At 38.8% G+C, this 23,235-nt stretch overlaps 2 protein-coding genes across 3 annotated transcripts in view; one reads left to right on the top strand and one right to left on the bottom strand.

The window, feature by feature from the left end:
• clec16a (C-type lectin domain containing 16A) overlaps positions 1–15,257 on the top strand; it is a 36,960-nt gene extending 21,703 nt beyond the window's left edge. For both annotated transcript variants that reach the window (XM_077558366.1, XM_077558367.1), the window contains exons 16-23: positions 29–79; positions 189–317; positions 434–554; positions 7,754–7,905; positions 10,025–10,229; positions 11,267–11,437; positions 11,516–11,653; positions 13,396–15,257. In XM_077558366.1, the coding sequence (XP_077414492.1) occupies positions 29–79; positions 189–317; positions 434–554; positions 7,754–7,905; positions 10,025–10,229; positions 11,267–11,437; positions 11,516–11,653; positions 13,396–13,919 (1,491 nt within the window). In that variant the 3' untranslated portion in view covers positions 13,920–15,257. The remainder of the gene's footprint in view (positions 1–28; positions 80–188; positions 318–433; positions 555–7,753; positions 7,906–10,024; positions 10,230–11,266; positions 11,438–11,515; positions 11,654–13,395) is intronic.
• A 3,549-nt stretch (positions 15,258–18,806) lies between these two features.
• Positions 18,807–21,441, bottom strand: socs1a (suppressor of cytokine signaling 1a). Its single transcript, XM_077557799.1, has 2 exons — positions 21,323–21,441; positions 18,807–19,916 (listed from the first exon to the last, which is right to left on the bottom strand). Exon 2 carries the CDS (start codon positions 19,862–19,864, stop codon positions 19,244–19,246), a length of 621 nt encoding a protein of 206 aa, XP_077413925.1. The 5' UTR covers positions 19,865–19,916; positions 21,323–21,441; the 3' UTR covers positions 18,807–19,243.
• Between the last annotated feature and the right edge of the window lie 1,794 nt (positions 21,442–23,235).

Below are 23,235 nucleotides of genomic sequence, written 5' to 3' on the forward strand. Positions count from 1 at the left end.
AAAATATGTGTTATTCACTGAACTGCAGGGCGAGGAGATCTTTCTGGACATGTTTGAAGACGAATACAGGAGTATGACGGTGTGTTGGCTTTTCTTTTCTTTTCTTCACAAATAAATAGCCTGCTGTTTGGAAAGTGTATTTTTGCTGTTGTTTAAGTGTGTCTGGTTGCGGTGCTTTATCATTTTAGAGTAAACCGCTGAATGTGGAGTACCTAATGATGGATGCCTCCATACTTTTGCCACCGACCGGCACACCTCTGACTGGCATTGACTTTGTCAAGAGGTTGCCTTGTGGAGATGTGGAGAAGACACGGAGGGTATGTCAAGTCATACAAACTCTCTTTATGGTTTTGTTGGTTCTGTGTATCTCAAATAAGATAACTACTGATGACTCTCGCCTTTGTGTTTGTGTGGATGCTCTCACTGCCCTCAGGCCATACGTGTGTTTTTCATGCTGCGGTCACTATCACTGCAGCTTCAAGGAGAACCAGAGACACAGCTGCCTCTTACCAGACCTGAAGATCTTATTAAGACTGATGATGTCTTAGACCTCAGTAAGTCACATACAAACACAAAAAATTACCCCAGGTATACAAACCCAATTCCCCAAAAATTGAGACACTTTACAAATTGTGAATAAAAACTGAATGCAATTATGTAGAAGTGCCAAATTCTAATATGTTATTCAGAATAGAACATAGAGAACAGGTCAAAAGTTTAAACTGAGAAAATGTCATTTTAAGGGAAAACTATGTGGGACAAGGCCGTTTTCACCACTGTGAGGCATCCCCTCTTCTTCTAACAACAGTCTACAAACGTCTGGGGATCGAGGAGACAAGTTTTGAAATAGGAATGCCGTCCCGTTCTTCTCTAACACGGGTCTCTCGAACTGTTCGACTGTCTTGGGCTTTCTTTGTTGCACCTTCCCCTTGTTGCACCTTCCCCTTTATGATGCGCCAAATCACTAGAAGTGAAAGAAGTGGACTGCAGGCTGGCCATTTCAATACTCGGCGGGATCCTTTTCCTACGCAGCCATGATGTTGTAATTGGTGCTGCATGTGGTCTGGCATTATCGTGCTGAGAAATGCAAGATCTTCTCTGAAAGTGATGATGCCTGGATGGGAGCATATGTTGTTCTCCAATCTCAATATACCTTTCCAGATGTGGAAGCTGCCCATGCCACACGCACTCATGCCACCCTATACCATCACAGATGCAGGCTTATAAACTGAGTGCTGATAACAACTTGGGTTGTCCTTGTCCTCTTGAGTCAGTTATGATATATCGTCCCAGTTTTCCACAAAGAACTTCCAATCGTGATTTGTCTGACCACAAAACGGGTTTCCACTTTGCCACACTCCATTTCAAATGACCCCTGGCCCAGAGAAACGCCTGCGCTTCTTTAGAAATGGCTTCTTCTTTGTACTGTCGAGTTTCATCTGGCAACGGCGGCTGGTACGGTGGATTGTGTTCACCCACAATGTTTTCTGGAAGTATTGCTGAGCCCTTTCTGTGATTTCCCTTTCTGTGATTTCCCTCACAGTGCGCATTCCTGTTTGCGGTGCAGTGCCGTTTAAGGGCCCGAAGATCATGGGCATCCAGTATGCTTTTTCGGCCTTGACCCTTACACACAGAGATTGTTCCAGATTCTCTGACTCTTTGGATGATGTTATGCACTGTAGATGATGATTACTTCAACCTTTCTGCGCAACATTGGAGTAATTGGTGATTCTCTACCCATGTTCGCTTCTGAGAGACACTGCCACTCCGATAAGCTCTTTTTATACTCCAATCAAGTTGCCAATGGACCTCATTAGTGGTAACTGGTCTTCCAGCTTTTATTTTTATACGTGCAATTGACTCTTATTGCTACCCGTCCCAATTTTTTTTTTAGATTTGTTGGCACCATGAAATTTACAATCAACATACATTTTCTCAGTTTAAACTTTTGTCCTGTTCTCCATGTTCTATTCTGAACAAAATATAGAAATTTGGCACTTCCACATAATTGCATTCAGTTTTTATTCACAATTTGTATAGTGTCCCAACTTTTTGGGAATTGGGTTTGTATACAGTCAAATCTTGATTGCATATACGGTAATTTCAGGACTATAAGGCGCACCTGACTATAAGCCGTGCTAGGTAAATTTGGAGAATACTCGAGTTTGTTACACATATAAGTTGCACCCGACTATAAGCCGCAAGTGGTTTTTTTGTGTTTTTTTTAAATATATATACATATATATACATATACACACACATATATATATATATATATATATATATTTTTTTTTTTTGTATGTGGGTGAGCATGTGCGTGCGTGCGTGTGTGCGTGTGTGTATTCATCAGTTCACCTAAAGCCCATTAAAAAAAAAATCCCATACTAATAATATAATATAATAATAAATTGCCAAATGCAGAAACATCAATGTAAGTTATCACGATGTAGTGGCTCTCACTAACAGACAGAATTAAGTAACCAGAATTAGGTTAAAAAATTCTATATACGTAGACCATGTTTCTATAAATTTTGATATTTGGTTTTTATTTGAGGCAGATATTTTTTCCATTAAAATGTGATTTATAAGGAGGTTAGACTATTGGTCGATATTCAGAGTTTGTTTATTTTTCCAGTTAACAAGAATTGTTTTTTTAGCGATAGTAAGGGCTACAAGTGTAGATTGAAATTGTTTATGTGGTAAGTCAGTTGTTGTTAGGTCACCTAGCAAACACAAGTTATGAGATAAAGGTATCCTACAGTCCAAAATAGCGAAGACTTTAGTCCAGAAATACATAACCGGAGTACATAACCATAAAGCATGAACATAAGTGTCTGTAGTGTTTTGTAAGCATTGGAGACAAATGTCGGAGTCTGAGAGTCCCATATTCTTCATCATATATTGAGTAATGTATGTTCTGTTTCGGCTGAGTCCAACAACTGGAACCATTTAGCCGTAGGTTTAAATGGAATCATTGAGAAAAAATAGTTTATTTTGGGTAAAACTTTCATTTCAATGGTGGCTATTCGTCCTATTTGAGAAATAGGAAGATTATTCTAGCGCTCCAAGTCACTATAAATGTTATCCAGAAGTGGAGAAAAGTTTAAATGAATTAAATCAGTTAATTTAGGTGAGATTTTTATGCCTAAGTATTTTAAATTACCTATAGGAAATGAGTAGTGTGGGTCCTGGCTTGCAGGGTTCCATGAATTTTCTGTAATAGGCAGAAGTGTTGATTTTGTCCAGTTAATAGAATAATCTGATAACTGTGAGAATTTAGTTATTAAGTTAAATACTTCCCCTAGCGAAGTAGCCGGCTTTTCTAAATAAAGTAAGATGTCATCGGCATATAGATTAATTTTATGTTCTGTTACCCCAGAGTGAATTCCTTGAATCCTTCTTTCCTGGCGTATGGCTAATGCAAGTGGCTCAATAAATATTGCAAATAATAAAGGGGATAGTGGGCATCCCTGTCTTGTGCCTCTCTGTAAAGTAAAGCTCTGAGATATAATCCCATTAGTAGTAACTGTAGCTTTTGGAGAATCATATAATACTGATACCCAGTGGATAAATGATTTCCAAAAGCCAAATTTATTTAAAACAGCAAAGAGGAAGGACCAGTTAACTTTGTCGAAAGCTTTTTCTGCATCCAATGATATAATAACTGCCTTTTTATCATGCCGCTGTGACATGCTAATAAGGTTAAAGAGTCTCCTAATATTATTAGTAGAGTGCCGTTCTTTAATAAAGCCTGTTTGGTCGAGATTACTGTTTCTAGTCTAGATGTGAAAGCCTTAGTGATAATTTTAATATCAGTGTTAATTAGTGAAATCGGACGGTAACTTGATGGAAGGGTGGGGTCTTTTTCTGGCTTTAATAAAAGTTTAATTGCTGCTGTATTCATGTGTGGGCATATGTAACCCTTAGTTTTAATTTCTGTTACTACTCTTAAGAATAGTGGAGCAAGCATTAACCAGAAGTGCTTAAAAAATATAGCCGGATAACCATCCGGGCCAGTTGCTTTGCCATTAGGCATACTATCTAGAGCACTGTACAACTCGTTTATAGTAAGTGGCGCATCTAACGTGTCTTTATATTCAGTAGTTAACTGAGGTATATTTAAGATACTGAGGAATGCCTCAATATGCTCAGGGTTAGGCTTGTTAGTTTCTAAGTATAGGTTACGATAATAGTTATAAAAAATGTGATTAATTTCTTCTGGTGATTGTGTGCATTCACCAGTTGTCCCTTTAATAGCCGTTATAAGAGACTTTTCCCGATTGCGTTGAAGCCGCAAGTGTTTTAATGTTACCGCAATAGGTTCCCGCTACTTTCTTTTCCATAATGAGGGCACAAATTGTCACACTCTCGTTCTGTCTCTCCTACTGTTTTTGCTCTGCCTGATGCACTTGCGCTTCTTTTACAGTGCGCCCCCTTGTAATCTGATGGATAAGCCGCACTTTTGTATTAGCCGCAGGGTCGAATGCAAGTGAAAAAAGTAGCGGCTTATCGTCCAGAAATTACTGTAAACCCACAATCAGATTCTTGCCAAGATATTTACCCAAAATCTTTAGCGGCACAACAATACAAAGTTTTTGATTGACACTGTTATTGGCGAAGCACAAAATACAATAGAGATCCCACACTGTTGAACAGCTGAAGCTGTACATCAAACAAGAATGGGGAAGAATTCCTCCTACAAAGATTCAACAATTAGTGTTTTCAGTTTGAATGTTGTTAAAAGAAAAAGGTGATGTAACATAGTGGTAAACATGACCCTCTCCCAGCTTTTTTGGAACGTGTTGCAACCATCAAATTCTAAGTTAATGATTATTTGCTAAAAACAAGTTCATCACTTTGAGCATTAAATATATTGTCTTTGTAGTGTATTCAATTAAATATAGGTTGAACATGATTTGCAAATCATTGTATTCTGTTTTTATTTATATTTAAGACTAAGTCCCAACTTAATTGATATTGGGTTTGTATATATGTAGGCCTACCTGTGGATGAAATATTGACACATGTAGACTTAGTGGCAAAATTGCATGTAGCATCAGTGGGGTATGCAGCAGCTTTAACAAGTGCCATTGTTAATGTTGGATCGTGACATGTTCAAGCTCTAAAAGTGCTCAATGTGACACAGTGAATGACAGTAACTACCGGTAACTTAAATTATCCCCAAAAAATCATTTGGATTTATCCTCTTTGTTTTTTTTTGTAGAACACCGTTAGGTTAAGTTATAGGTACGTTGCTTAGCAGTGATGACTAAACAAATCTGGCAAGGTTTAGGTAATATGTCTTATTGTCTTAATATGACAACTCAACAACAAATGTGTTACTTCTCTGAAAATTTTGCTCACTGAATATAAATGTAGACATGTCAAAACTGGCAGAAGAAATGAAATAGCTGATAGGCATTCTGTGGGTTTGTCATTAGTTTTGTGGCCTGTTGCAATAGTAACAATTATCTAGAGTTTATCTTCAAACTACATGAAACGTCAACAGTGTCTCAGCATCACCCTGATTCTTTTTATTATTATTATTATTATTATTACTGGTGGTATGCTTGATGTACCGTTGCTTTAATTAATTTATTTAATTTACCAGAATTAAATAAATAGATATAAAATTAATAGTGTAAATATTTAAATTCCCTATAGAGCTGTACTTTTAAATCAAGACAGTAGTTGCAAAATGATTGACTGTAATATTTTAATTAGTTCAGTGTACCTTGCATGATTATCTTTCTTTTCCAAATCTGTTTGACATTATTGTTACGCTGTAAAAAAACAACAAAAGTTGTTTTTATGGGGGAAAAAACTGGCATCTGTGGTTACCAGAGAAATTGTGTAAAAAAATAAAAATACTGTGCAAATGTAAACAACTTTACAGAACAACTTCTACATTTTACTGGTATTTAATGTACAATTAACAGTAACTGCTTCTAAAAATCAAAATTTGCATGTAAATTTTACAGAACAAAATACTTAAATAGTATAAAAGCAACATGTTGTTGTTAAATGGTACTTCATTTGTATAGCGCTTTCTTACTTTACAAGACCCTCAAAGTGCTTTGCATTTTGACTATTCATTTACCTACTGATTACACAGCATCAGGAAGAACTGGAGTTTCTTTAGCTTGTGCATGGATCTTCGACAGTCGCACTGCGCTGGGATCGAACCAACAACCTCAGGGTTGCAGGACAACCATTCTACCAATGAACCACGCCACCCTGTTGTTGTTAAGGTATCAGTAAAGTACTGTTGAATCTAGTTTTAAAAAGTACAGTTTTAGGATATATAATACAAAAGTTGTTCTGTAAAGTAGTTTATTTTTGCACAGTATTTTTTAGTTATTCTAGTAACCACAGCTGCCAGTTTTTTTTCTGTAAAACAAAATTTTTTTTTTTTAAGTGTACTGATAAATTAAGAATTAGGTCTACAATATATCAATTTTAAATGAACATAATACATTTAGTTTAACCTTTATATTCAAATGGTTTTAGCATATATCTAAATATTCTTATCTGTAACATGACTTTGTCAAATGCATGTTTCTTTTGGCATAAAGAAAATGTACCAAAGAACCTACTGACCAAAAGTGTTATTCTAACACTGCTATGATGTAATTTTAACTGTATCCCAATGTTGTTTGTTTTACAGTTTATCTGTGTTTAAATTACAGTAATTTGTGAATTCTCCTAAAGATGTGATCTTATTAACATTTTCTTACTGTCAAAACAACAGTTGTATTTGGTTCAGAGTTTACTATTAATTAATGTAAATTACACAATGCTTCATTGTTTTTATATTTACAGTTTATGTCACTATCTTACAGAAATTCACTGTTAATTCTACAGACATTTTTTACAGTGTAGTAGATTTGCTTAAAGAGGAAGGTTGCACCACACGCAGTAAAAAAGAAACTGACAAAAACTATTCCTCAATATAGTGAAATGTCCTGTATTATGTCATTTGGTGAACTGTCCGCAAAAGTCTTTCTTAGGAATTAACAGCTCTCGAAACTAAATGCGAGTCATGTAAGTGGCTTTGTGGTTGTTAGTTACATTTAGGGAATACAACACCTCCGTTGTTTGTTTCTGTGTGAAAGGTTCAAGTGACACCTTTCTCGGTGGCTTTGACGTAACCCAATACGTCAGACAACAAGCTTTTTATCAAGGCTCTATCTGTCAGGCTAACTAATCCACCCTCCTAAAATAATAGGATTTTTTTGTTTTTGTTATTTTTTTCAAAAAACATGAACAACTGAAAGTAATGCTTCTGTTTTATTTATATAGTATTTTATTTTATTTCTTATTTTTTGTGGGGGGGTTAACAGGAAGTAAGACTCTCGAGATGTCATATGTCATTGTGGTAGAAACATTTTGTCCTTTGAGTGTGTGTCCGTAGTACTCATTGCTGAATCACTGTGCTGAACTCTTGCAACAAGCGTCACACATGAATATCCAGCAAAAAGTACCCCCTTAAAATACCATTCAAAATGGGTAAAACCAACATTTATTAATACTATCTGTTCCGAGTCGTTTTTCAATAAGTGGTGTGCAAAGGGTGGTGCTGAAGAGGCTCACAGCACGACCAACCCAGACCCCAACCCCATCACCCTCAAAAAAAGAAACTCAATATTTAGCTAGCAAATTGGTGTTTTTTGTTGATATTGTGACAGAAAGTCAAAAATGATTTGGACAATTATGCAGTTAGGCTAACAATGTGCTTACGTCTGTTTTTCAGATAATAGCGACTTGATTGCATGTATGGTGGTCAGTAAAGATGGCGGCCAGGCTCAAAGGTTCCTCGCTGTAGATGTTTATCAGATGAGCTTGGTTGAACCAGAAACCAAACGCCTCGGATGGGGTGTCGTCAAGTTTGCTGGCCTATTGCAGGTATTTCCTTGTCTCTGTGTATCTGTGTGTGTACTGTCAAAAAGAAGAGGTGTGTTTTTCCTGATTCTGATTTCTTTTTATTATGGGACTGCTGAGCGTAGCAAGCAGCACATATTACTATCCTACAAAAATGGGTTTATTGCGGTTATTATATCATCTTCCACGGATTTTTCCGCTTAAATGCGGCCCGTACCGTAGATCGCACCGGGACAAATGAGGTATCAAACGATGCGGCTCGATCTGACTCGGTGCGGCATTACTTTTCTAGGAATTCCGAGTTACCATGGCGACGCAATTCCCCAAAAACTCCCAAAAAACTCCCATAGGAAATGAATGGAGAAAGGGGGAACAAATTACAGATCAAGCACCTTTTTCCAAGACACGCTGCGCACGCATACGTTATCCGAGCGATACGAATTTTAACTCATTTTGTAGGAATTTTTCCCATCTTTAGCTCAGTGTCAAAATCTTTTTTAAGGAATGTAAGCTCTCCCCTCTGTGCGGGTTCAAAGACAGTGAGCAAACAGCAGACAAATAGCCTTCTCCCATTGTTGTGTATTGCAAGTGCCAGAGTGGAGCAATAAACTTTAGAGTGGCGGGAACAAATAAATGTACTTCCAAAAGTTTCACTTCAACTCGTCACCATGGCCACAATCTTTGCTCACTAGACATCAAATTCTCACATTTTGTAGTCACGAGTGTCTTCTTTCAGACAAACTAACTTTTATTTGGCTAAGGTGTCATTTAGTACCTTTATTTTCACCTTAAGCAAGAGAAGTCGGACTAATTCGCCTGTCTTTTACATGTTAATTTCAGGCACCTTCCTCTCTCCATTTCTGATAAATCATAAGTTTTCAACCTGCTCTCATTTGGTCATTTTTTATCCGATTAAGAAAATGAGAACATGCTCGTGTTCCCCAAACCCTTGCCGTTCTAACGAGCCATTTCTTGAATCTGTATCTTCAACCGTTAAGTCGTGAGAGGCTTTTGTTCAAGGGGTGCTTCTCTCATGCAATCTCAATGGAATGTGGGGCGCGTGACGGCTCCAAGTCAAAAATGTGTGTGCGCTCTTAAAGTGACAGTGACATATTTTTACATTATGGTTAACTTCCACATTTCTTGACCGATTCCAGTCATTTAAATTTTAAACTGTTCAGCTCATTTACATTTTTTGAAATACATTTTCAGGGACAGTGAGATACTTTTAGTTGATGTTCATTATGGTTAACTTCCACATTTCTTGACCGATTCCAGTGGTTTAAATTTTAAACTGTTCAGCTCATTACCAAAGAGTCAGCAGTCCCATTCAAAATTTCCGCGGGAATTTTTCTAGTTCATTTTATGACTGGTGAAAGAATTTAATTACATGTATTTTAATTATCAAATTTTAGCTTGGTGGGGGTGCAAGGAAAGCCTAGTAGGCCGCCAGGCTAATAACACGGTGGGGGGGGGGGAGCCTGGCTGTACTTCTGTTTAATCACATATCCAGACTCTATCTTCAGCAGACCACACATAATTTGAGTTTGAGACACCTTTAACCCGTGGTACCCAACAAGTAGACCATATACAGTACATCCTGATGGGAAATATATTTATATATATACATAATATATATATATATGTATGTCAGTGTGTGTCAGCTGATTAAAACGTTGCTGCTTAACAGCATTTTCTAACTGCTTTGTTAAGCGTACCATTTTATCCTATGTTGCCTATACTCGCCCATTGGTGCTTTCATGTCCTCCTCTTTTAGAAAAACACACACACTCATAAGCGCACACACCTGCACAAACATGCACAAAGAGAAGCCCTTTTATTCAGCATCACAATTGTGGCCAATAAGGCTGAGTGACTAATAACTCTGGGAAGCCTCTAGCCACAGTGGCTGGTGGGCAAAAAAAAGGTACTGTCAAGCCCAGGTAAATAGTAATAAAAATGTGCGATATAGCAGAATGCAAACAATTAACCATGATACATAGTAGGGGAACACTGCACTCCAACTTGTTTGCATTTTTCTTCAGCGGTCTGTTTCTTCCACTTGAACTTCTTTCCATGCTTTCTCTTGCCCTCTCATTTTCACCTATGAATCCCCATATTTATATTTTTCTCCCACCACCAGGACATGCAGGTGTCCGGTGTTGAAGATGACAGTCGAGCTTTAAACATCGTCATTCATAAGCCCAGCTCCAACCCGCATGCCAAACCGCTGCCGATCCTACAGGCCAACTTTATCTTTGCTGACCACATCCGCTGCATCATCGCCAAGCAAAGGCTAGCCAAAGGTCGCATCCAAGCCCGGCGCATGAAAATGCAGAGAATAGCAGGTGAGCATGCAAAAAAGTGTTTAACGTCACAGTCAGCTTTTTACAGGAATGGCATTAGGCATAAAGAAAGTGAAAGAACACTTCTGTAATCACAGTGCCTTAATCAGATCTAATCTCTGTTAGTAGTCAGGTATTTTGGAATATTAGGTCAAACTTACCTCTAGCCTTTTTTTTGTAGCACTTCTAAGTGCTAAAATTACAGTTATCAAAGACTGTCTTTATCTAAGCCAGCATTGTTCAACATCCAAACGTTTGTTTGTTTCAAACCAGTACTTAACAAGTAGCAATAAACGCTGAGGAATTTTATTAGTCAAATCTAATCAAAGAGAATGGGCCATGTGACTTACTATAACTAATTACTATAACCGCCACTACCCTAAAAAATTGATTGCCCAAATATAATCATTGTTCATTCATAAGCTACTGAACCCTTTGAACTGGTGTATTGAGTTTATTTTTGTTGCAAAAGAGTTTTATATGTAACACATTTAACTTCAACATACAACTTATTTACACATTGTAACAATGAAAGGCTTTTCATATGGTCCAAAATCTGTTTTCTTTTCTTAAATTCTGATGTATTTGTCAATGGTATTCAAAAGACAAACAACAGTTTTATTTAAGGTCACGTGACCAAATGGAACCAAATTGTTTTGTGGTAAATTACAGTCGGTCTGCGTGATGAATGGATTTTCAGTTTTCATCGATGAGTTCAAAATGACAGATTGCTGTTTTTTTTTTTATATAAAGTTGAATTTTATCAACTTCCGTAGTTTTTTTTTCTTTTCTTTTTTTCTGGAGAACTTCAACTTCCGTAGTTAATAGCGCATCCCCGCTGACATGCACTGCTTTCAGTAACGTGTGAACAGGGAGAAGCTTGTTAAATTTCATTTTTGCAAACTTTTTGATTTAATTTGGTTGTTACATTTACTGGGCACCAAGACTTGTGTATTATAGCTTAACAGTATGTTTTTATTGATTTGCATTTGCAGTTCAGTTGCTGTATTTTGTACATTCTGTCACATCTCATTACGCAGCTCTTTTGGACCTACCTGTGCAGCCAAGTACGACAGAGGTGCTGGGCTTCGGACAGCCAGCCAACGCCTCCCCCGGCGGTCTCCCGTTCCGTTTTTATGAGCAGTCCAGACGAGCGCCCAATGACCCCACGGCCAGCAGAGCGGTCTTCGCCTCAGTTGATAAAGTCCCAGGTCAGATTGTGATGATCAGCTCATATCAATCAGTGTCTCAAGCATCTGTGTGTTAATGTATATGTGCATCGTGCACAGGTTTTGCGGTGGCTCACTGTGTGTCGCAACACACCCCGTCTCCTCTCTCCTCCCCTTCAACTCCCTCCAGTGGGAGTGGAAGCACAGGACGATGCGACTCTGTTACGACGAGCACCATTTCAGCTCAGAGCCCCACAGGTACAAAAAGTCATACATATACATTCCTCAGAAATATCGAGACACACGTAAAAGTGCACACAGGGGTAAGCCGAGACTCCTTTAGAGCACAATTTGTGTAAAATTCACACATATTTGCATGCCGCTCTGTTTAAGGTCATCAACTGTAAATGTAAAGAACAGACAAAGATAACCCAACTAAAGACAAAATGCTGTTTTTAAATGGTGGTAATAGGAGTGGTGAACTTTCCCCAGTGTGGCCATCTTACAGAAATGAACCCAAGAAAACTGTGAAGACTCATCCAGGAGGCCACAAAAAAAATGAACCCATGACAACATCTAAAGAACGGAAGGCCTTCCTCACCTCAGTTAAGGGCAGTGTTTATGATTCAATGAAAAGGATGAGACGAGGCAAAAATGACATCCATGGCAGAGTTCCAAGGCGAAAAGCTCTGCTGACCAATAAGATCATAAAGGCTCGTCTTACTTTTTTTTAAAACACATCCGAGTTATTCCCAAGACTTTTGGGAGAATATTCTATAGACTGAGGAGCTGAAAGTTTAGATTTTCGGAAGGTGTGTGTCTCGTTACATCTACAGTAATTTCTGGACTATAAGGCGCACCTGACTATAAGCCGCGCTAGCTAATTTGGGGGAATACTAGAGTTTGTTACACATATAAGCCCCAACTGACTGTAAGCCGCAGGTGTTTTTAATGTTACAGCACCGGGATCCCGCTACTTTATTTTCCATAACGCAAATTGTCTCTCCCTCGTTCTCTCTCTCCTACCGTATTTGGGCTCACTTGGTTTGTGTTTGCTCTGCCTGACGCTTCCTTTATAGTGCGCCCCCTTGTGATCTGATGGATAAGCCGCACCTTTGTATTAGCCGCAGGGTCGAATGCAAGTGAAAAAAGTAGCGGCTTGTAGTCCAGAAATTACTGTAGTGTAAATGTAACTCAGTATTTCAGAAAAGATCATACCAACAGTCAAACGTGATAGTAGTGCAAGGGTCTGGGGCTACATCACTCCTTCAGGACCTGGACGACTTGTTGTGATTCATGGAACCATGAATACTGCTCTTTACCAGAAAATAGGGAGAGGGTTGGGGGGGGAAATTAAAGTGATGGTTTTGGAGCGGTCAGAGTCAAAATCAGGACTTGAATCTGATGCTGTAACATGACCATAAAAAATCATTCATGCTCAAAATCCCTGTGAGTGATTTTGAAGCCGTGATTTTCAAACTTTCTGGTATTGATGTTGTATTTTAATGCAAAAGCAGAGCCATTTATTTTTTGTATCTATAATCATTTTGAAACCTGAAAAAGATCTATCACACATCAAAACTGGAATTTTTACTTTGAAATTCTTTTTTATTTTATTAAAAAAATGTTGCGCTATTTGTGTAACCTATTTCAAAATAAAGTCAAATGAATGTGCCCTCATTTCAGGTAAAAGTAAAGAGGAAAACGACAATATACAAAGTATGGGGTAGACATTGGAATCATTAAATTATTAACAATAATATTATTTATATATTATTGTAATTAATGCTGTTTATTTTTTGTTTTTGTTTTTTTATTATTCGTCTAATTTCATTTTAATCAGAAAAATGAAATACAGCATTTGTGCACAGTTTCAGCAGCATTTTTTACTTTTGTTCAATCATTTATCTGGCTTCTGTTATTCTTCAATTGAAGCTAAAATAAGTGAAAGGATCGTTAATCATCTCAAACACTAAAATGGTCTCCTTCCCCACCCAAAGATGACGGCACGTTCTTGGAGAACACCCCAACGTCCTCGTCATGCGGAGAAGGCGAGGCAGGCGGCGGGGACGTGGCGAGCGCCCCTTCGACCCAAGGCCCGCCGCCGACCCTGGCCCCCAGCCTCACCCCGGCCTCCCAGCCCACAATCTCCCTCCTCACCGACAGCAACGCCGACACCCTGAGCGTGGAATCGCTGACGTTGCTGCCCCCTGCGGACTCGCCGCACCTGCACCCTTGCACCAATCCCCTGTCTGCGCCCGCCCCCTTTCTCATGAGACTGGATGAGCAGAGTGATGAGGAGAAAGAGGCGGAAGTCTTGCAAACTGAGGCAGATGGGACGTTAAAAGAGGATCAAAGTACGGAAATGTTGATACCCACACATGACGCGGTAGAAGATCCGCTGGGTGAAGATGAACCAGAGGGTGAGAACTCTGTGGGGAGAGACTCACCTCAGCGGGTGGAGGAGCAAATAGAAGATGGAGAAAAGCACACGGAAGCACCTGACTCAGCCGAACAAGACTAACGACACACGTTCTCACTGGTGCACTTGAGCACATTTCACACTCAACCAGACAACATGTTGAACCGAACCGCCTGGCTTGGCTGCAGGCTGTTCCCACGCTGCAACCTGAGAAGGCCATTTCAGCCTTTCCTATGGAAAAGACTCACACAGACCGAACTGGTGCAAGGCTCAAAGCACATTTGGGTTCATCGGTTTCACCCACATGAGGTTTTAGCACGCGCCGAAGCGTGTAACCAGCATCTTCTTCTTTTTTTTTTTTTCTTTTTTTTTTTACTCCTGTTTGACAGGATTGTCACACGCATTACTGCTGATGTGAGGCTTTTAAAAGATCGGATCTATTTTTATGTTTTATGTTCACATAGCCACTGACATTTTGTGATGAACGCATACGCACACTGCTGCCCAAGCCTTTTATCTACTATTGTATGTGTGCTGCATCTGCTTACGTCTTAATTAGCCCAAATGTGAAATTCTAACATTGTGTCCCCACTCAAATAGCTGCTTTTGTACGAAATGCTTTGGTAACCTGCGATCTGTTGCAAAATGGCCCTGCAGGTAGAAGTAGATTCAAAACATTCAGAATCAGAGCAGTTAAAAAAAAATAAATAATAATAATAATCCCAACCAACTTCCTGGAATGTGTTTGACACAAGAAAAGTTTTTTGGGCAAGTCATCTTGATTTCTGGATGCTTCCTTGTCATGTGCTTTATTTGGAAGCCGGCAGGCACATTAAGATGAAAGAACACGAATGGAGAAAATGAATAGCAGCGCACCACTATATGTGGTGTCAATGTTGGAGTTGCTCTTTTGTCCTTCCTAGATTCACATGAAGCCATCTTTTATATTGAATGTATCTGGTTGACTCGCCCTCACAGAGCTGACCTAAGATCCGTAGAACCAACAAATAAGGATGGCAAGCGTAGCAAAGGTTTATCACAAAAGTTCACATTACCACTAAATAAAAGATATGCACATTTGGTGTAATTACAGTGGCTATCAACATCGCCATTATTTAACATTTTGAGTTTTTGCAGATCAGACCTCCACAACGGCAATTAACGGAAGTTTTTGTGAAGGTCAAAAACGAATGTAACGCACTATGCCCCTACCTATTGTGGCATTAACTTGGTGTAGTTTACTCTTATAAGGCTTTATTTGTAAAAAGAGATCTTTGACTTTCCGGCGTCATCTCTCCTCTTCTGTGCCATGCTCTGACTTTTTCATCATAAACTTCTCACAGTTGAATTAGTAATTCCACCACTCTCCTCATCTTGCTGCTGTAAATAGCACCAGGGTGAATGTGAAGATATGCTTAAATAAATGACAAAAAAAGAGCATTTCAATGGATGCTCTGGAGTCACTTTTCTTCTCCATCTTGAAGATGTGTCGCCTTGACAACATCTACCTGAAAATGCCATGACAAGCTGCCATTATTTAGTATCTGATTGTAGTGTGTGTGTGTGTGTGTGCGCGCGCTGTACTGCAAAATGCTTCTGCCTTTTAAACATGTAAGTATTGTTAATGACTTTGAAACAGATGAATAAATAAAGAGCTGCAATAAATTATTCTACCTAAAAACACTGAGACTGCAGCATGTTTGTAAATGAGAAGGATCAAAAGTGAATGTATGTCGGTGAGCGGAGATCGTTTTTGCTTTGTGCATGCGTGTCAGAAAACTGACAAAAGTGTTTCCTGATCAACGTTCTTCCTGTTTTCAAGGAAGTCTGTGTGCACGTGTGAATGTGTTCCAGGCACTCCGATGACGTGTGCGTGTGCACATATATCAGTACTACGCTACTGTGGTGTCACCATGAAACTGAAGTTTTTGATTGTGTTGATTCCAAACAGTTAAGGGTACAGATCAACAAAAAATGTGATCCCGTGTCAGATAAGAGCGTCGTTAGATTAACTCCCAACACTTGTCGAGTGTCAAGTTCAATGCTGCCAACACAGAACATCTTGTTCCCAACATGCTCAATGGAAATATTTTCAATCTTTCTGCTTCAAGGACTGAAAACACACTGTTTACTATAATTCATCCATTTTCTTTATCGCTTGTCCTCAAAGGGGCATTGGCTGTGAGATGCCGAGGCACCCTGGAACAGTCACATTCAAATGATGACCCTTTAATTCGCAAGGCATGCAATGACTTCAAATTCTTTAGTATCATTATCTTGCGATTCGGAGAATTACACGAATGTGAGCTCATAAACGAAGATCAACCAAGCAGATAAAGAAAGATACGATTGGGGATGCACGCCAAATGACTAAAGAGGTGTTACCAAAAATGACGTTTCTTCCTGACAAAGAGCTATTAATGGCCCCCAGAACCAGGCTGAACCGCTACAAGAACTCATTCCTGCCGACATCCATCAAATTGCTTAATAACCGACATTAACTAAGTGGTGCAATATATATATATATATATAGGAGTGTGTGTGTATTATTTATTTTAATTATCTCTCTCTACTCTACTGCTGCACTTCTTATTTAATTTTGATTTTATCTCTTTCTATTCTGTTGTTTTTTCCTTACTGTAAACTGCAGGTTCCCCACGGGGAAAATAAAAGTATATCCTACCGTATCGTATCATATCGTAAACCAAATCAACGTCCAATTTGTTTCAACCAGAATGTTCTTAACAGTCACTGATAATGCAGTGGTACATTTGCCTGACTAATAGAGAGACAGCGTGGGTTCAGCTCCCACTCAACGATGGTATGAATGGTTGTCTGTCTGTGGTTGATTGGTGTCCTATTCAGGCTGTCGTCTGTCTTTTGCCTGATGTCCCCATGACACTGAACAGGATAGGCGGTGTAGAAAATGGATGGATGAACACCTTCAACTCAACCTTTCAAATAAGTTGGCAAAAAAAAAAAAAATCACTAAAGCTTAGAGTGAATCTGTCTGATGCTTACTTGAACTGAAAAAGTCTTGTGAGGACTGTTGGAAGACAATTTTAGTGTCTCATTTTTCCCAGGACATGTTGTTTGTACTGTGATGGACATAAATCAGTACCCCCACCCTTTCCCTGAACCGCAAGCTTTTGTAGCCTGGTATTTCTTTTGGCAACGCTGAATGAATTTATTATAAAAATGACATTTGTGATTGTGTGTGAGCATTGGCGGATGGTCAATGTGGTTGGCACTTGTGGGAGTATTTTTTGTAGTGCCACAGACAATACGGTATTCCCAGATGAACTTTGCCAAACTGTGCATGGCGGTTTCCTCTGTGGCATTCGTGGTGAGCAGTGGACTATGCTTTGTTATGTTTGCCAGTCTTGTTAGTTACACTGAAGTCTAGACTGAGCTGTCCTCAGACAAGTCAGATGACAGTTTTCAGTTTACCTCATTTACTGCGAATGACGGCTATAAACGTCAAAAATGAATTTAAACTATTTCTATTAGTTACATTTTTTTCCCACTTTTTGTTAACAAGAATATGAAAACCTAGTTGGTTTTTTTTGTACATTTAGAACAGATATGAAATTTGTGATTAATCGCAAGTTAACTAGTGAAGTCATGAGATTAATTACAATTAAACACTTTAATTGCCTGAGGCCCCAAATTTTTAATAATATTTTCTTTCCTTTTTTTTTTTTAATTAATTCACTGCCGTTGACGGCTATGAACGTGAAAAGTTAATTATAACTATTTCTATTAGTTTTTGGGGGGGTTTCACTTTTGTTAACAAGATTATGAAAGCCTAGATTTTTTTTTTTTATTGTACATTTAGAACAGATATAAAATTTGTGATTAATTATGAGTTAACTAGTGAAGTCATGCGATTAATTACATTTTTTTTTTAAATAACCACCTCTTGCCTCTAATTTTTAACAATCTTTTTTTAAATGAATTTATGGCAGTGAATGAATTAAAATGTGTCATTTTAAATTTCTTAACAAAAAACGAGTGCAAAATGTTTGTATTAACTCATTCACTGCCATAGACGGCTGTAGATTAGTTTCACATTTTTTTATATGAAGTATGAAAACCTAGGAAAAAAAGGTATTGTACATATTGAACAGATATAAAATTTGTGATTAATCTTGAGTTTAAATAATTAAGTAATCAAACAAAAAAGAAAATATTATTAAAAAATTGTGGGCGTCAGACGATTACATTTTTTTATTGTAATTAATCGCATGGTTTCAATAGTTAACTCACGATTAATTACAAACTTTATATCTGTTCTAAACGTACAATACATTTTTTTTCTAGGTTTTCATACTCTTGTTAACAAAAGTGGAAAAAAATGTGAAACTAATAGAAATAATTCAAATGAATTTTTGACGTCTATAGCCGTCAATGGCAGTGAATGTACTGAGCAACAACCCAATTTCAGAATGTCATTTAAGTGGTCGTCATTGCACTCTCCAGTGGACAAAATTAGCAACAGTTTAGTGAAAAACAGCAGCTGTGTTCTGCCCTTACGAGAGGTTGGTTGTGGCCCACGGGCCATATGTTTGACACCCCTTGTTTAAACGTTTATAATTATACATTAAGGATAAGGCATATATTAATCTTTTCAGCTGTCTTATTGGATTCCATTCAGCCTTTTACATTAAAAAAAAATTGCCTATTCAAAATGAACCTTGACATTTTCCACTCGAGACGCAAGCCCCCAAAATTTCCCACTTCCTTATGAGATTTCAATCTGACCCCGCATTCATTCATAATACTGTTGAGTTCACGCTTACTCGTAATGTGTCAGAGCTGCGCCTGTTTCTGGTAAGCGTGTCTGTCATTACTACTAAAGTAAGCCACCCGCACCCACTTGTCACTTTGATGATTGTATTGACCCAACCCCGTCCTTTGACAGTTGGTGATTTTATTACTCTAATTTTCTCTCAAGCACACACACAAAAGACAAATCAAGACATGGTATGCACTTAGTTTGTTTAATTAAAAACAATATTTATATAAAATATCCATTTTTGACCAATGTGTCTGCCTGGCAGACATAACTGAAGTAAAGAGGGTAGCTCCTGGTAATATTAGAGTATTGCAGTGGGCTACAGAATTGAATCTCGTGGTAGGAGCGCCTGCTTTCAAGCGCACCCTCCACCATGCCTCGTCGTTCCAAAAAGTACTGAGGAAAGTGCACAGTATTGTTCTTATTATTATTGTGGTGCTTCCACATCCTATGCGTTCCAAGTAGTCTTTTTCCACATCATCATCTCTGGATTTGTGTGTCCTTAGCCACAGAAAACAGTTTGTGTGCGTTAAAGTGGAGTCGTTGGAGGATGGTGCAGTACCACGCATGTTCTCTAGGTGGCAGCCTCCTGATGAGAGTGTTACAGTCAAACTAAAGCATAATAATGTCATAACTTGTAAGGGAATTCCAAGAGGAAACCTTGGGCGACATTGGTGAGGGGCAGCTCCGAAACGTTCCTCCCACCGCCGCAGAGTTCCATGACGCGCCTCCTGCAAAGCTCCTGCAGTGTGGGCTCGCATTTCCTGTATGGGACCCTCAGGCTCCTCTTGGGAGAGTCGGTGTAATGCTCCAAGAGGGCAAAGAGAGAAGGGAAAGTGCGCTCGTTTCCAGCGAGGGAGAATTTCTGCCACTTGTAGTCGATGCGGACGCTGACCGGCCCGCTCTTGGCGTGATAGGACAGCGTGAAAAAAACGTCTTTCTGCCGGCTGTCCCGGATGAGGTAGCTGCCCGGCGGGGCGTCCTTCAGCATGCGGTGGGCCTCCTCTACTCCCAGGGGACCCCAATAGAAGCCGCTCAGCTCCAGCTGGGCCGCTGTGTCCGTGATGATCCGGCAGTCCTCCTTGCAGTTGAACGTGGGGAAGTGGGTCAGGTACTTGCATGGCGCCAACGCACACTTCAGCTTAGGTTTCGGAACGGCGCGCTGCCGAAGCTGCTCCAACTCAGAAGATTCTGAGCTTGAAGAGCCTGACAAGTGATGCTTGCCGTCTGCCGCGCTGTTGGTTACCATCCTCCAGGAGGACCCAAACCCGCTCCCATTTCTGAACCACCACGGTGGCACCCTAAAAGAGACAACAGGAGGTGGTCAATACGGACAAACAAACCGCATGTCATGGATGACAGTATATTAACAATTTCTCAAAAATTTTACTAATAATTAAGTTGTAATATATTCAATTCAAATGAATTGTTCTAAAAAGTTGCATACCTTAACATTATATATATATATATATATTTATTTATTAGGGGTGGGAATCTTTGAATGTCTCACGAATCGATCCCAATTTTTGGGTCTGCGATTTGATTCAGAATCGATTTTCGATTAAGGACGATTTTTGATTCAAAATGATTTGATTGACAAAGATTTTTGCTTCAATCTATAGATGTGCAAGGAATTGGAATGATCTACTCCAGTCTGACTCACTAATGCTAATTATCGCATTACTCGCGGCACTTTTATCACTCAAAAGAACGGCTCCACACTGCAAAAAAAAACACTGTTATTGGAATAACTTGATCATGACTTTTTCCTTCTACTCTCTAATGTGGCTACAACTTATCAGTGTATTAGACCGCGTGCAACCACACTGCCCCTAAGTGGCCAAATTGGATACAACATGAACAACGCTCCAAATAAAGGCACACACAAACAAAGGTAAGACAGTATAAATTTATTAAAATAAAATCGATTTTGGGACATTTGAAATCTATTCTGAATCGTACTAAATGAGAATCGATTTTTTGGCACACCCTATATATATATATCTATATATATATATATATATATATATATATATATATATATATATATATATATATATATATATATATATAGATATATAGATATATATAGATATATATATAGATATATATATAGATATATATAGATATATATAGAGAGAGAGAGAGACACTTAGTTTAAGTCATTATCCTCAAATTCTGCAGCAGTGGAATCTTGGTACAGGCACAATTTTTTACATCTGGTAATGATCATGCAGATGTAGTTAGTGAGGAATCAAAAAGTAAGTGAATCCCTAACATCTTTGACATGTTGGACACCAGCTTACTTTGTCCCCAGAGCTATGACATTGCTAAATTTGCACAAAGCCACAACTGTTAAATTATAATTCTGTGAGCGAGCCTCTATCTGTTAACTGACGTTCTCGTATTAACTGTTTCGAAACTATTTTAATGGTATTTTTACTCTGACTGCAAGATATGTTAAATGTTTGCGATTATTTTGTGAGCGCTCATGGTGTGAGCTGCAGTGCGATACAAATAAAATAGCTATACAATCATAGAACCCAATTTTGATCGGATACTTTGAAGTTGACTGCTATGATCGTTTTCCAAATCCACTTAACAGCTAGAATGCTACAAAGCAAACGTTTATTTACACTTTTGACTCTCTAGTCTGCAAGTACAAAAAGTCGCCGCGTATGTGGATATCCAGCATGTAAAGTCTTACCGTTTTGTTTCAGTTTTATCCCAAAGGTGTTGCTTCTCTGTCTCTCTCAACCTAAACTGAATCCTCTTTGTGTTTGTCTCGGGTAGATTCTTGCTTTTATAGCCCCGCCCGCTATTCAGCCAGGGTTGGCAAGTATAAACGAAACTGAAACCTCCCTTTCATTTCATGTCAAGCGGCGTGCTTATTGGAAGACTACCACGCAACCACGACATGCATGTCTGTTGAGAGGCGAGTTCTTTATTGTATGAATATTCATGTAACGTAAATGTTTGACGCTATAGGGACTAGAGAGTGTTTAGGTTTTATTGTGCGTGTGTGGGGGGTGGGGTGGGTATTTTAACCCCAAAACTGTGTTAAAAAGTAATGTATTTATAAGAGTGCCAACCACGCCTACCCAATACTCATGTATTAGCATACGTTGGAAAAAATGAGCACCCCCAACAGCAATTTCACTGTTTGACACGAAATTGGATTGGCATTTTGTGGACCCAGGTATACACATACCGGTAATCTCCCACATTGCTTAAGGGGACAGTCAGTGTGTAGAATTTTTCAAATTTTCAATGTTCATTCACAACCCACTATTGACAATTCCAACCATCCTGGCATTTCTGCTATTTCAGTGAAAACAAACGGCATATTTGTATTGCGTCTGCCTATGACTAGCATACAAACCAGACAGATTGTTGTAGTAGTCAATTGAAATATTCCTAAAAAATTAAATGACAACGATCTAAAGTCCATTGCTTTTCAATGCGCGGAGAGCTTCCTTTCCCTGAGTTGATGCTGCATTCGAGGAAAGTGGGAAGTTGGAATGGTCCCATTTGGATTGTCTCACTTCCTACCTCAAAGTGAGGCAAAGGTAAACAACAAAGATGGCTGATTACGATAAATTATTTATTTGTTCTTGTAAATGGTTGAAGCCAATCTGTGACGTAGGTGTCCTTTTCCTCCTTGGATCTTTTGAGTTTAAAGGGGCCCATGCACACTTCCTGGTTTGAAGTCGGAAAAGTCCGACTTCCCACCTTCCTCTCAGTAGGACTTATTAAACGTAGTAATTGGTAATTGCAAAATGCTGTCTATCTGAAACACCATTATGTGTGAGCTACAAAATGCTCATGCTTCAAACTTAGGTCGTTGCATTCTATTAGTTCACCACTAGATGGCAAAAATTCTACACACTCTGTCGCTTTAATTACAGCTGGGTGTTTTCCTGTTTTTAAAGGATCTTTGTGCAGTTTGTCACTTTTTTACTCGCGACTGTCACCTCTGGCTCAAAGCGTAACTGCAACACCTGTGTCAGGCTCGTTCATGGTGCGCGTGCGAGCACGTGCACAATCTTAAAGCGACAGCCACAGTTGACAAACGAAGACATGACTTCAAATGAGGTCATAAAAACTCTGCCCTTCCCTTCCCCAAAGAAACTGTGGCGTGTGAGGGTCCGCACACTACTATAGAGGGAAGATAAAAGCTGATAGATGCAGTCAGAGTAAAACAGTCAGGGCTCTTTGTACTCATCTGGGCATTGGTGGAGTATGCATGGTGTAAAAAGAAAGCTTTACTATTGCCTTTTTAAACTGCACAATGCAGCTTTAAAAATGGCCTTATTCTTATTCTACCCACCCTGGATTAAACCCCATAAATGTACATTGCATTGTGATTTCCTATAAGAATGTTGCAGAAGTGATCATTTGAAAATGGAAGTGAAGACCAAATAGAAATAAAGTGTTGCATATGATAATAGACAAATTTCTGATTATCGGGAGAAATCATTAACATGGTCATTGTCTTCATATAAATGAATATCATTTAATGTTATTAGGACGTCTTCAACATTTTGGGATCCACTTCACACGCTCATCCGCCTCTTTTTCGAATCAGTTAATTACTTGCATAATTTAAAATAAAATAAA

The sequence above is a fragment of the Vanacampus margaritifer genome, chromosome 2, assembly GCF_051991255.1.
Source record: "Vanacampus margaritifer isolate UIUO_Vmar chromosome 2, RoL_Vmar_1.0, whole genome shotgun sequence".
Classification (NCBI taxonomy): domain Eukaryota; kingdom Metazoa; phylum Chordata; class Actinopteri; order Syngnathiformes; family Syngnathidae; genus Vanacampus; species Vanacampus margaritifer.